Genomic DNA, 15,551 nt, shown 5'->3' with positions numbered 1-15,551 from the left:
ACTTATCGAGCAATCCGGCGTTGCTGTGCCGGGGCAGACCCATTTAAATCCATATTTCTCTCAACTTCAGTCATATTGGAAAGGTTTTGCATAAGATAAATTCGGAAAATTGTTTATCGCAACTTGAACCTCGCTGATCAAGATAATATTTTTTAAACCAAATTCTATTCTGTCGGTACCTCATATTTCGCTATTTTGTATGCTAGTGTTTATCTTTTTTTTTTCTTTGTTTCTTTTTGTTTTCATTGATCAAGTATAACTTCATAACACATTGGTTTGTCTGTTCACAATATTTTCCTTATATGCACATTAGAAATACCGAAAGGTTCAGATGGTTTCTTAGCAAAACATCTTATCAATAGAAAATAATCTAAGGTATATTTACTAAAATGTTCATCCCAAATCCGAATCCATTCTTGCTTAATCTTTCTGATACCTATTGAATTTTATTAGCTTCATTTAAATCGGTTTGTTATTAGCGATTAAGGTGGGCATATAATTTACAAAATGATACATGTCATATAACATACATGTAAACTAAGTTTAATCGCCATTGATGAGAGACACGTGCAAATCGTGCATCTCAGATTTAGTGTAAACAAACACGTTCCATTGTAGCAGTATTATTTCAATTCACCGAGATTTGGAGTTTACGGTAATCTTTATCAACTCGTGCAAAAAAAGGACACCCAAGTCGGAGACAGTTCCGGTGTTGATAAGAAGATAACGCATCCACATATACAGACGATCCCATCCGCCTGAATTTCTTTCTTTCCATCAATTCTGGGTTTCATGGAAACAAATTAGCTACTGTGTAACATGTCGGCATTCTTGTACACTAAGTACTATATAGTGGCATGAGGGCAGTCTACGAAAATTGCGCTAATAGGTAAAGAACCAATTTACTTTGCGTCGGGCAAGTCGCTGAATCTGTAAGCCATATAGATATAATATCAACCTCATGCACAGTGAATAAGTTTATATAAGAATAATTAAGTTGCTCACCCAAACATGTGTAGGATATAGTAGTCCTTGTAATCCACAGTCAATGTGGCTGTGTCTGTTTTGGTGTGTTTCATTCAAATCAAGAAATGTAAAAAAAAAATTTTTAGGACGACTCTCAGCAAAAAAGGGAAAGCAAGAGAACAATATGTACATTTGCTATGAATTGTGTGTTATTTTCGATCGATCGAATTATTGTCGAAATATGGAGAGAGAAAATAAAAAATAAATCAATACAATTCATATCTACAGGTATGTTTATTTTTTATATCACTTAGAATGTCAGATGAGTGGCACTCGTTCCAAGAAGGCGAACCTCCCAAGATGGATGATTTTTTGAAGATCGATTTCTAAGATTACTTATTCAAAAGCGTGATGTGTTTCATTTCTGAAAGATAACTCACAATGGGAATTTAAAATAGATTTCTGACTATATAAAGGTGCTGTGACATGCTTTGATTAAAGCACAATCAACTTCTCATAAGGTAGTTTGGCCTTGGATCAAGATAGAGGTAGTCTTTATTAGCTGCATATAAATATATGAAGGCGGACAATTAGGTACCATTATCTTTTTACTATAGTATTCATTACACGCACAATTCGGTGCCAAAATATTCTTGGTAGTAACCTATTAATGCATATACTGTACATACATATAGCTGTATATCTGTTCAATATGTCATTCATTACGTTAAAATAAACAGTTCTGATATACACAGGGCAAGGCTAAAGGTAAAGTACTTTATGACAGTAGAAGCTTTGTCTGTCTCAAACACCTAGGAATCTGGGTACTTATATCTGTGTGCTGGCACCCTTACAAGTTCTTAAAGTTCATTGAACTGCACAGATAGAACTATTGTCATCTAGAGAAGGCCTATGAACTCACCTGCTGCTCGGTCTTAACTCTCTGTTACAACTTGAGCCTCTAAATCAGTAATATGCGTATGAGCTAAACTCGCTTACTATGTTGTACTCAGAAGAATACAAGAAAACAATTGCATTGTTCCTCTGGCAAAGCAGAAAATTTATCAATTTACCACGACCTTTGACTTTTTTTTCTTAAGTTAGTATGCTGACAGTGTAGATGACAGAACTTGTCTTATTCTTGGAACACGACAATTATGTAAATAGACAAAAAGATTATTTTTTAATAGAAATATAACAAATGCCTATGATTAATTCAAACAACTACTCACTAATTTAGTTGATACTTTAACCAATAATTATGTCAAGACATTACCTACCAAATAGATCGAACCCTTACCTACTAATAAACTAGAACTTTTAACCACTTATTATGTCGAACCCTTACCCAATATTTAAGTGGAACCCTTTCCCACTGAGAAAGTCGAACGCTTACCAATTAATTAAGGCATACTTTCACCAACTAATTAGTTCGAATCCTTACTCTTTAATTAAGTTGAACTTTACTCATGAACTTTATCCACTTACTAAGTTGAACTCTTACTCGTTAATGAAGTCGAACCTTTACTCATTTATTAAGGCAAACTCTTACTCGCATATTCAGTAGAACCCTTAATCCACTAATAAAGTCGAATCCTAACCCACTGATGGAATCGAACCCTTACCTATTAATTATTTGAACTTCTACCTATTTGATAAGTCGAACCCTTACTCGCTTATTTAAAAGTCGAACTTTTATCCACCAATTAATTCGACCACTCACTCAATAATGAAGTCGAACCCTTACACACTTATTTAGTCCACTAACTTTTATCCACTAATGAATCTAACCCTTACCCATAAATGAAGTTGAACCTTTATACGCTAATTAGGTCGAACCTTTACCCACTAATTAATTCGAACTCTTATCCAATCACACCCTTATCCACTTAGCCCAGGCTTTCCAGATATTGACACAGAATGACTTAACTACAACAGTATGAAAATATTCCTAAGTCAGAATGTCTCATTACGTGTGGCAAGTGCATGGGAGTAGTAGAGCATATACTGAGTATTCAGATGCATGCACCGCATATTGAGGCTTTTGTATTGCAACACGAAAACGGTGTATATAGTTTAATTCTTAGTACATTTCTGAGCTAATACTTATAGTGAACAAAATAAATGGCAAAAGAAGGAATTATTTTTTCTATAACAAAATTGGATCAGTAAATGAAGTTTGGTGAAAATATCATGTACAGCTTACTCAAAACTATGGTACGCGCTAAGTTTACTAGTAAGTGAAGTGATCTAAGTCAGAATATCAGATGTACTTTTTAAAATTTTAAAATTGCCCTCATCAATGTGTAACTTCGTATGAAGTTTGAAAATATATCTTGCCAAGGGTCAAGGTCAAAGAAGTGAATGTCAAAATTTCTACACAGTTATCATTACGTATCTTCGTACGTAAATATCTAAAGCAGATTCTTTAGTAGCTAAAGGCAAATTAAGGGATGGTCAAATCACTATCAATGAAAAGGTCAAAACACGACACAGCTAAATTGCTCTCATCAATACAAGTTTTATTGAAATATCATATGGAAATATTCTTTGAAACTGATCTAACCGCGATGAATGTATAGAAGGATGAAAGACAGCACTGACTGGCATCTCTCTATCATAAAGATCACTTTTAAGCTTAGATATTAAGTATTAAGTTGAGTATTCATGTCTGCTAGGTTCATAGAAGTCTACATTTTAATGCACAACAAATGATATAAAACCATCATAGCTGGCTTGTTCAACAGAATTGGATCTTGCCAAAATTCCCTATATATTAGTATAGCACAAATGTTCCCGAGCTCTCTTGAGCACTGCAAGCCTCAGGTCATAAGAACAACTCTCCAAAGGAGCCTACTATATAAGACATCAGATGATGTTTTAAAGTTTATATTTGTAGAAGCCTCTTATCTTGGCGTTTAATTCTGATAATTTCTTGTAGTAAATTTTAGGGGATTTTTCTGACCTGGGACCATTTATCACTACATGAACTAAATTGTAACCAACAAAACATTGACCCACGAAGGTTTTAGAAGCATTTCAACAAGAGCTTGGACTTTCGGTAGTTGTGTCAAACAGCAATGTGAAGTAGGCCTGTCTATTTCATTGATGGCCACTCAACCGTGGCTCTTTGAAATCAACAAGATTTGTCTGGCTTTTGAACTAAGGCTACACAATCTATGCATATTTCACTCGAAACCATCCTCATTTAAAGCCTGTTTAAATGCAAGAAATCGATAGTTACATGCTACCGAAAGTCCAAGGTCTTGTTAAAATGGTTCTAACTCATATTAGAAGAGTTCAAAACAAAAATGGATATTGAGGAAGAAAAGAAGATCAACAACACAGACAATAGCAGACTACCATTCTCATTTCATTTAATTCAAATTCGAATTCAAAAACAAAAATTCAGGAAGTATATATCCTTAAACAGTTGGTGTATTGATCAGAGATAACCTGATAATATATTATCTGTCGCTATCAATCGTTGTTGTCTGAAGTACTGTTAAATCTTTTACACCTTTGATAAGCCAGATATCTTAGGGACAGGACAGGTTTGCACTGAATCTATCTAGCACTACAGTTGAACTTTAAGATCAAATGATAAAACACATTCTTTAATATAAATATTACAATTGGTTTTGTTTTTTGGGGGTTTTGGGGGGTTGGGGTTGGGGTTGGGGGGGGGGGGGGTAGTAAAAAATAAATCATGCAAATATATACTTTCATAATAACTAAAAAAAATAAAACAAATCTTACTTCTATTTAAAATGCAGTAATGCATATCGTCAACTGAATGGCAATCAAATTAATGTAAAAAAGATCAGGGCTTAGAAAAGAATCATAGGTTCATAACATTTTATTTTTACATTTATCAAAATGTATGCTAAAATTATCTCATGAACACTTTTGTCAATTCATCAAGATCATACCCATTTTCTAATCTCGTACATTACTACATGTATGCAAAAAAAAAAATAGAAAAGAAGAAAAAAAAACTGCCTCTCTGGCAAAAAACATACCGTACATGTTTTTCTCTAACACAAAAACTTTAAAATTTAACAAAAATCATTTCTTAAATAAATATTTCAACATAATTTTTAATCAAGTGCACTATTATCTCTGCAATGCACAATTAACAAACAACTGGAATAACATAATAACCGGTGTAAATCTTTCTCAATATACTTCATACCGGGTTATTTTCGCCCCATGTAATCTCCAATATACTGTATACAGGGTTATTTTCGCCCCATGTAATTTCATCCTTCAGCACTTGCAAACAGTTTCGCCCCGTCTTGAATTCGCCCTGACACACTTGTGACAATATGAAACATTTGAAACCGCCCAGTCTTACATTTGCCCACTGACAACAAGGGCGAAAGGGGGCGAAAATAAAATGGAGGCCAATATTTCACTGTTTACAGTATATATATGTTATATTTTAAGCTTGCACCTCAACAACTAGCAATACACCTTGAACAATATTAATATATGTGGCAAGCTTGAATTGTTCGCACATAGAACAAAAAAAGTGGTGCATCCATTCAATAAAACTCACAATTTTTTTGTTTTGTTTTTTGTTATTCCAGATCAGAACTTAGTTCACATCATATGGAACTTACAGGAAAATGTTGTGGAGTACAAACGTATATTGAAAACCACTGGATGTATACATACAACATGGATTCTTAACAATTCAGTGAAATCACAGTTGAAGATTCTTTGTAAGAACTTGTTCCGTATATCACTTTGCAGTCATCAGAAAGTCCCACTCATCAGCAACATCATTTACACTAGTCCTTTTACTCGAACACGTAGAACTTGCACCATCTGGAAAAGAAATGATATTTAAAGAAGAACTTTTTTTAAAAATCTGAACACTTCATTCACTGTAGTTAATTCATTATACATTTGTAAATTTACTTTACTCTAAATGATATCGAAAGAAATTACTTTGTTAAGCACTGCAAAAGTTAAATTAAGATGGAATATAAAATGAACAAAAAAGTGAGCATGCTCACAAACCCAACGCTCACCCATTACTTGACAGGTTGCTATTTTGTAATTACAAATTTATATCACGTTATAACAGTTCTAAGTTTTGAACAATTTTAATGTCAAAGACCTCGTAAGTAATTCAATAAAAGGGCATTGTGGACCCTTTTTACCTCCTCCCACCCCCCCACCCCCAAAAAAAAAAATTGAAACTACAATACATATTACATTAGTTTGCTGCCACATCAACAGAAGATGTAGCTATATTCTCAGAGCAAATTTCAATTTTTTACTTAATCATTTCTAGGATAAAACTTTGACCCCCCCCCCCCCCATAAACAAAATTATAAAAAAGCATGAATTGCTCAAACCCGGGTTATACTCGTATAACTTGGGTAGATATTGAGTTCATTCCTTAAAATTAATTTTCTGTAATTTGCTGTACGAATTGAGTCTGTTTTCTTTTAAAATTGATATTAATATGTTCAAAATTCAAACGTAACGTCAAGCGGATTAGTTCGTTTTTGATGTGGTGCATTGTGATGTGTCTTGTGACGTGCAAACCAGGTTATACAAATTCAACTTAATTTTTCTATCCAATCAAATGTCGTGTTACAACCAGAATTAAATTATTACCTGATAAATCTACTAATTATTTACCTTAATATACTAGCGGAAAAAAGAAACTGTGCATTATTTGATATATGAAAAAACATTTAAAAATTACAATGAACAAATTTAATTTTTTGTAATACTGTTAACACATGTATGCTTAACAACATCTCATAACACATTAATGTCAACGTCGAATAACATCAATTTCAGCACACACGAAAGTCACTGTTATCTGAAATTGAATTAACAAAATTAATAAAGCATGTGACCATCATTTGCGTTCATGCATGCTTGACAGCGACGCCTCATTGATGCCACTAAAGTGTTCAGAAATGCTTGAGGGATGTTGTTCCAGATGTTGGTTAAAGCCTGGCCTAAATCATCCAATGTCACTCGCTGATTTGGTAAACGGCGTAAACGTCTTTCCATTTCATCCCAGACGTGCTCGATCAGCGCCAAATCGGGGGAAACAGCTGGCCAAGGCAAGACATAGACATTCTGTTGAACAAACAAGTCCCTGACTACACGTGCCTTGCGTTGTCTTGCTGCAGAGTGATGTGATTTTGATGTCTCTGTATGAAGGGTATAACATGACGCTGAATAATTTCATCTCGATAGCGTACGCCGGTGAGATTTCCATTGACAATTTGTAGAGGGGTCCTTCCACGTGCTGATATTCCACCCCACACCATAACGCTACCTCCACCAAATTGTCGACGTTGCACAACACAAGCGTCCTGGTAACGCTCCCCAACGCGACGATACACCCTACAATGGCCGTCACTGCTATCCAAATGAAATCTGGATTCATCAGTGAACAGAATATTGGCCAGGTCCTGTTTTCTGAATCGCAGATGTCGTGTGCACCACGCTAGTCTGGCGATACAATGACGTTGAAGCAGTACTGGGCGCACCGCTGGATGTCTTGGTCTGATGTTTTGCTCTCGCAGACGTTTACGCACAGTTCTTTGACTAATTGGTCGAAGCCCTGGAATGCTACGGGCAGTCAAACTTGCTGTCTAGAAACGATTTCTCAGATGAACAAGTCTAATGTGGTTGTCCTGTTGACATGACGTCACACGAGGTCGCCCAGAGCACGGTCGATCCTGAGTGTTGCCTGATTGTTGAAAACGTCTCCATAATGACTAAATGGTGTTCCGATGAACTCCAAAGTGTCTTGCTACAGTATTTTGTGCCATTCCAGCTTGCAGCATCCCAACAGCACGATTATGTTGGTTGTCGTTGAGTCATGGCATGACATAGGGGTAAATTTTGTTGAAACTAAAGTGATTTCCTTAACAAAAAAAGTTTAAACAAATCCTTTACAGTTCTTATTCCAAACAGTATTGGCCCGTAAAACTTGTGCGTACAAATTCTTCAATAAACAACAGGTGTTCACTAACCATGAAAAAGTCTGTGCACCCGGACGGTTACCATCCGATATTGTCAAAAACATTACCATTATCGATTGTTTAAATTTTATAAATACAAACAATAGATATAGTTAAATTACAATAAATTTTATAATGCACAGTTTCTTTTTTCCGCTAGTTTGAAAAGGACTTCGTTTATAAATTGCATAAACTTGGAAGCCCATTACCAACCAATTACAAATTCAATGCTTTTTGCCAATTATTAGCCAAGTAGTTCAAGGGAGGAAGATAGAAAATAACATTTTAGGTAAGATTACAAAATAATGAAGGGCTTTTCTTACACATCAGTATCATCTTTCGATACAATTTCTGGATATTCAAAGGAAGTTTCAGGTTTTTTCTACAAGCTTTTTTTCAAGAAACAAATCAATCAAGCCTGTGCACCCCCAGGGTATACCTACCATTGTGAGAAGAGATCCCCGGCTGAGGGGAGAGGGGCCAGACCTTTCTCAACATCGGGCAATTTAGTGAGGTCTGGGAGATTCCGGATGTGGGACATCAACTCTTCTCTTACCACTCCCACTTTTTCCAGTCTTTGTTTTGACTCCTGGAAAAAAAGAATAAGATTAACAATAGTCTACAGAGGAGGCTGGATGGTCCACAAGTTCACCATTACATTAACAAACAATGTTTACATTAACAATTATTTAGTACAGAAAAAACCCTTACATTTAAGCTGTATATAAATATTTTTCTATAATAGCTTTACACACAATTCTCCTTTTAAAGGAGATAAATATAGTTGAAAATTGTGAAGACCATCCATTCCTCTTAAACTCATAAGGCCATGAAGTGCTTCTTTTATGCAGTCTTGTGCTGCTAAGCATATGAATGTCATGTATGACTCCTTCCCCCCCCCCCCTTCCCACCCCATCCCCACAAAGCTGATAAACTTTTCAATAGTTTCATGCATGAAAATTCCAGTTAATTTACAGATATATGCACCTAGCTAATCTACAGGTAATTTCTTAAGGAAGGAGTCTTTTCATTTATCAAACATACTTCTTATAATAAGAAATTCATGAAATTTTGACACAGTCAAATGGATCATATTACCTAATGATTCTATCAGTTTAATCAAAATTGACCTTTTTGTTTTCGTATAAAGGTCAGGTCAAGGTCACTACCTTTTTCCTCAACGTAATGGATGATAAAAATAAGTGTAGCTCTTTGTAGTTCTGTAGACATTTGTTTAATATTTGAAGATTCTAATCTTCAATAAAATCATAGACCATAAGAGTGTCTATCAGCTTATACTACTAAATTGGAATAAATATTTATACTACAATTGATATTGCTTAGCCCGCATTTCCTCTAATTTTCTTAAATTTTGAAGACATTTTGATTATTTTTTTATGCTTCCAATAATAAAATATTTCTGATTTTTATGTATTATGAAGACTTTATATATAAAGATATAAATTGACAGAAAAGCTAATATATTGACCATTTTATAAGAGAGAAAAGCTGATTTTAGTGATTTTTCCACAAAAATCAACGTATAGAATGGGCGCTTTAAAAAGCATATAAAATGTAATTTGATAAGCAAATCATATTTTAAAAACATATTCTGAAACCCAAGTATCATATTATTAGTTCACATTAGTTAAAAAACTCCAACATTATTGTTATTGTTTTTAAAATGCTAAAACAGTCTCATTAATCTGCAGCAATTCTGAATTGCGAAACATGTGATATTTTCCTACGCCAATATTACGCCAAAAATATAGTCCTTGTTCAATTCTAAACATTGATTACATTTTCCCATGCCAAGTTGTATGATAGGAAAAAAGAACAAAAAATATACTTTTTTAATTTTCTTTCATCTTGATTTAATGAACAATTAATCAAATTTACGTTTGACAAGTAGAAAACCAGAAAAGTCTCCTTCCTTAAGTCTTTGCTGTGCTTTATGGTCCACATACCTGAAGTTTTTCTTCCCCTTTCACCACCTGTTCCTTTTGGCACGTTAGGAAATCATACAATATCTTTCCGACCTGTTTCCGCTCCTCCAGCTCTGCGTTCAGGCGGAAATTGTACTCGGATAAAAGAATGCAAGCATCCTCGACTTGACGGAATAGTTTTATGGCTGTCTCTTTATCTGTTAAAAAAAAAAATCATACAAATTTACATGTATATGTAAAACTTTTCATGAAATAATCTTTCAAGCAATGGTGTTTAAGAAAATGGGTCTGAAATTTTGAGAAGGTAAAAGTCTTTGAAATGATTTCAACTTAAAGAGCAAATAGCACAGAGAGATGTTGCATAGCTCAGGTGATAAAAAAATCTAATTGGTCAAAGAAATATTGATGTTTGTGAACCTCTAAGCTACAATCAAGTCCTTTTTTTTAGTCTTTGCTCTAAAGTAATCTCTTACCTGTATTGAAATGATTATATAAACAGTGAACTCCTAAAACCTTGCATGGTTGTTCCCTTTGTTAGAGTACATGTATGTCAGAACTTATTAACTTTCCTAAACTTCGTTATTAATAACATAAATACCATATCATTGTGAGTCCTATTTTTAGATTACAGGTCACTGTATCTTAATCCAACAAATGTTTGACAATTAAAAATATGTATATAGGGTATCATACAAATGCTTATGGTATATGAAATGATATAAACATGCTTAAAAATTTCTTCAAAAACTTTCAAACCTGGCAATGATGTTAAACATTTATTTAGAGACATAGAAAGTTTTAGGAAGAAGGCAGTTTAAGTTACAGAACTTGTGCCCAATCCCCATTGTATATCAAAACAATCATATTATGTTCAAATGATTAATCAAAGCTTTAATGAATATTTAACATTATAATTAATATACAATGTCAATTGGAGTTACCGACCGGTGATTTTGGATAGGTGGTTGATGTCAGAGACCTCTGGTGGTAGCGCGGCGATCTTCTCCCTGACTGCCGCATCGCTGGAGGCGGAGTGTTCCAGATCAGCCAATCGCTTCACAAGCTCCTCCGCCTGTCAAACACGACAAGACACTCCTTCATTATACACGTGTTTTACAACCATTTCAATTTAATATTTACTTTACTAATTAATGGCTTTCAATAGGCAGCAAGGTAAATCATAATGTAAATATTAACACAGCCTAGTGTTACAAACATGCAAAACAATATGCACGTCATTCATAAGAGGGAAAGAGTTGCTGGATCATGAGAAAGCAGACATAAAAGAATTCGCCTCTAATATTCTTTTAAACACCATCACCAGCCCCGTAGAATGAAGTGGTGCAGTTTGATTACATGTAAAAATGGCGACTCTTGATCTTGACGAGAATTTAACATACATCAATTTTCGAGATCGGTTATTATGTTTAAGAGAAAGTTCGAGCCAAGTAAAGTACTAATATCAGTAGAAAAATGACTGAAAAATTTAGTAGTACTATTTTTTCCAAAGAACTTACATAAAAATAAGGTTAACCAGTCCAAAATTAAAACATTCTTTGAGTGTCGTAATTTGCAATTTTTTTTTACTACAGGAGGCACTGTAGCTCCCAGGTCATCAATCTGATTTTTTTTCAGACCAGGAGCTACAGACATGCAGCTTCCATTCTCCTACTGTTGTTGTAATAATGATATAAGAATGGGTGCAAGTTTTATGAGAATTCTCAGTTATAATCTCCAATTTAAATGTGTGCCAAAAATTGAAATTTTTTTTTTAGATTAAAAAAAGCCTATGCTACATACTTTCTCTACCACTGTATCAAATATCAAATCAAATAAACTATTTGTAATAACAGTCAGTAAAAAAACACACATTTTAGATTTTGACTTAGTATGGATTTTTGAATCATATTTTGACAACTGTCAATTGAATGACTTGATACTGTAAACATATTACATTTGGCAGTGTATTCTAATTAGCATTTTAAGTGGAATGCAGCTACCACTAAATCAAGTACATCGCTAAATGCCATTCACACATGTAAAGGAGTAGGAACATTCAGGAATACACTAAATCAAATCCACGCCAACATGTTAAAAACTACTTTCCCCCAAATATCGTACACGCAAAATATAATACGTTACATACAGTACAGTCCATATATATTGTGTATTGACTTACGTCAGGCACAACTTGAGTTTCGTCTTTAGGCATTGCCTCTATTTCTTCTCGAAGAGATGGCATTTCATCCATCTTTTTTCTCTTTGTAGGAGGAGCAGACTTTTCTGCATTTTGCACTGAAATATATTATATTAAAAAATTATCCAGTTTTGCTCTTCACTAAAATTGATACAATGAGACAGGTGGTTGATTCAGAAAAGTAGCATCAGTTATGTATCCTAGCTAGGCAGTGGCCAAAAGCAAAAGCATTTAAGACCCTTTAGATATACAGAAAAAACAACTTTAATTCAAACAATAGTAACTCAATGATTTTTTAAAACTGATAATTGCTCAAAAGTAAATATGTCAAAATTCACTTGTCCAAACATTTTTGTATAGAAAAAAAAAGTTAGAATAAAGTTTATAACTATAATAATCAAGACAGAAAAGAATTGAAAAAAAATCCCACAAAATAGCATGCTAGAGAAACTGCAACCCATCAAAAAAGAATTATAGCAACTACAGCATTTAAGTTGAGATCACTGTGTCAGAATTTTTCATTCCCTCATTTCATAGCTATATGACATTATCATAAACTTTACTACCGGCATATCATTTTTTTAAAAAAAAGTACGACTTAAAATTTTTGTATATTTGAAGGCATTTCACCTCACATTTTAAAAGAATTAAAATTAAAGAAAAGAGAACTATTCTCCGTGCTGCAAAAGAAAATTAAATCAATAATAACGGGTCTACATAAGCTAGGACAATCACTTCGTCTGCACCTTTAAACCCTTTTTTCTTGAGTGTCACTACATATTCCTCCACCTTTTTCTTTCGCTGGGATTTCAGGTCAGTTTCTGCGGGGACGGAAGTAGCTACAAAGACAAAACAAAGAGAGCCCACTGTACCAATAACAACAACAGCAGCAGCAGCAAAATGTTGCACTGATCATCGCTGTGTTGCCATGGGGATTGAGAGACAGCTCCAATTGGATGCTGATACTGGTAAAACTGCTAAATATAAATTTCTAGCGTGTATGGTAAAATGTGTATATCTCAGAAGCCAAATAATCCGGACTTTTGTTTTGTCATTGTGGTAGCTGTTACCAAAGGACAAACAAATATCAAATCTACAACAATTTACAAAATAAATTTTGGGGGTCAAAACCAATATCCATAAAGAGATAGAATTTCTCATGTTGGCAAACTACAAGATTTCAAATAAATGTTTATGCTTTGAATTCTATATTTTTCTTTCTATATATATCCATAGACTGAATAGAGAAAACTATCTTCTAGCCAGGTAGCATGCAGAATTTGATGGGTAACATACATGCATGCATAAGATTGACCCCCCAGCTTACCAATCCATGCCTACACTTGAGTACCGGTAGAATATAAGCACATTTAAAATCTTTTTTACCATGTTCACCAAGTACACTTGAAAATATCTTAATAATCATGCACTTTTCCCCAAAATCTTAGAAGACAGGAAGGAAAAGTTTTGTAATGTACAAATAAACTGTATGAGAAAAATCTTAATATTGTTTTTTAAAACCTATAATACCTCCAGGTTTACAAAGTCGGATTTGCTCGATAAAATGCTTGCTGTAAACAGCTCTCTCCTCCCATATTCCTAAAATTCTATCGACTGACTTCTTCACTTTTTCTTCTGCATCCCTGGAAAATAAAAAACAAGTGAAAAATAATCACATATCTAATGATTAAAGAAAATACAATACGGACTTAAAATTTAGTCTGCTACACATATCATATTGTTCAACTATACTTATCACCCCATATATGGCTTTTTATTTTTATTGAAAATATCAAAATGAAATCTTCCTCTAAACATTATTCCATTTTTATGAAAAATCAATACATTGAGTACAATTCTACTGACCTAACATCACAGTCAGTTTCCATGTCTTAAATTTTAAATTCACTTTTACCCTTTTTCAAAGCAATGCACTTACTTTGTGGCAAATTTATAAGCATCAGGTAGAACAGTGGCAAAATCTTTAGTGAACTCGGGACCCTTCTTTTTGCTGTTCTGTATGACATCATTGGCCAGGTACATAAAGGTCAATCTATGACTTGCACGTACTGTTAAAAACCAAAATATTAGGTTACAAAGTGTGTAGTCTCTCCAAAAAAAATTGTCTTTTTTTTTTTGTAAAAGAAATATATATTTAACAACATAAAATATCTATTTCAGATTCATAAACAATGTAAAATGTTTGTTTTATGATTTAAGATCCTAACATTCAGGACCAAGAAAATTTTAGAAGTACCGGTAAGAAAAAAAAAAACACTTATAAGACTGTCATTTTAATACTGATCACTCAATTTATAACAAGTCTCAAGATGTGTAAATGAATATTCTTGCAACTGTACTTTCATAAGCTATCAATCTGTCTTGGCTTCATAGTGACACTAATTCAGGATACAATAGATATGTATTAGAGGCCACAATTTAAATGTTTATCAATTATTTTATGCTACCAGTATTCTGGTTCAAAACATAAATTCTTTTAATTATTATCAGACCAGTCAAACATACAAATGCAATGATTTAAATTGTTTAACATAATATGCATACACAATGATATTTTGTACTCATGAATAGTACTATGATATATGCAACGACCGGCTAGTGCATAATTAAACAAAAGGTAAAGAAGTCCTAACTAAATACACAACTACATGTACTTATATGTGGATCGTACACGTGTAATGCAGTAATATCATCACACAATTCCTTCTTCATAAAACCGTTTTTAATTTCGCAGAACACTGTGGTGATGAAATCAAATGATAACTTTGAATACATAAAAGTTGGATTGGGAAAACCGTTGTGTACTAACTATAATTGCTATGATCAACCCACTGCTGATAATTTATACAAAAAAATACTTAAACAATGATAACTTATGACACCAGCTTCAGAATTTTTAGCTTGAAGTTTCCTTTCATGCAATAATGTTAAATCTAATCCACGCATGACAAAAAGTGTTCATTGCGGTATTCCATATGTTGTAAACAAAAATAAAACTATTGACGATATTTACCTCTCTGCATTTCTCTCAGCCATACTTGAACAATTGTCTTCGAATGTTTCCGGTGATGAATCAGCCATAACGACAAAGTCTGGATGCTTTGCTGTGTATTATTTAACTCCCCTAGCTTTTTGACAAAGTTGTTATCGGAAAAAGAGGACATTTTTCCTCTTTACACCTGCTCCAGGAGAATCAAAACAAAAGTTCTCTTTCTTTCCGGAAGTACGATCGGCTCTTTCATTTTCAAAAAAGGGGTCAACGGATAAATTGATTACTTTAAATCTGTAAAATAGCTACTCTTGAATAAAATTAAAATTTGAAACACATTTATATGTACACTAATATGATAAATTATTTGTGGTGAAAATGATAAAAGTTCATTTTTTTCCTTTTCTTTGGATTAGATAGCCTGTTCT

At 33.6% G+C, this 15,551-nt stretch overlaps 1 protein-coding gene across 2 annotated transcripts; it reads right to left on the bottom strand.

Annotated features, from left to right (window-relative positions):
• Window positions 1-4,643: 4,643 nt before the first annotated feature.
• LOC128187684 (regulation of nuclear pre-mRNA domain-containing protein 1B-like) lies at window positions 4,644-15,349 on the bottom strand. Of its 2 annotated transcripts, XM_052858114.1 has the most exons (9): window positions 15,148-15,349; window positions 14,053-14,182; window positions 13,644-13,756; window positions 12,860-12,952; window positions 12,096-12,211; window positions 10,862-10,988; window positions 9,938-10,113; window positions 8,414-8,559; window positions 4,644-5,799 (listed from the first exon to the last, which is right to left on the bottom strand). In XM_052858114.1, coding segments are annotated over exons 1-9 (1,053 nt in total). In that variant the 5' UTR covers window positions 15,299-15,349; the 3' UTR covers window positions 4,644-5,798. The 2 variants fall into 2 exon arrangements, with proteins under 2 accessions (XP_052714074.1, XP_052714075.1); XM_052858115.1 differs by lacking the exon at window positions 12,860-12,952.
• Between the last annotated feature and the right edge of the window lie 202 nt (window positions 15,350-15,551).

The sequence above is a fragment of the Crassostrea angulata genome, chromosome 6, assembly GCF_025612915.1.
Source record: "Crassostrea angulata isolate pt1a10 chromosome 6, ASM2561291v2, whole genome shotgun sequence".
In the NCBI taxonomy this organism is placed as follows: domain Eukaryota; kingdom Metazoa; phylum Mollusca; class Bivalvia; order Ostreida; family Ostreidae; genus Magallana; species Magallana angulata.
This window is presented reverse-complemented; position numbering and strand designations above follow the sequence as displayed.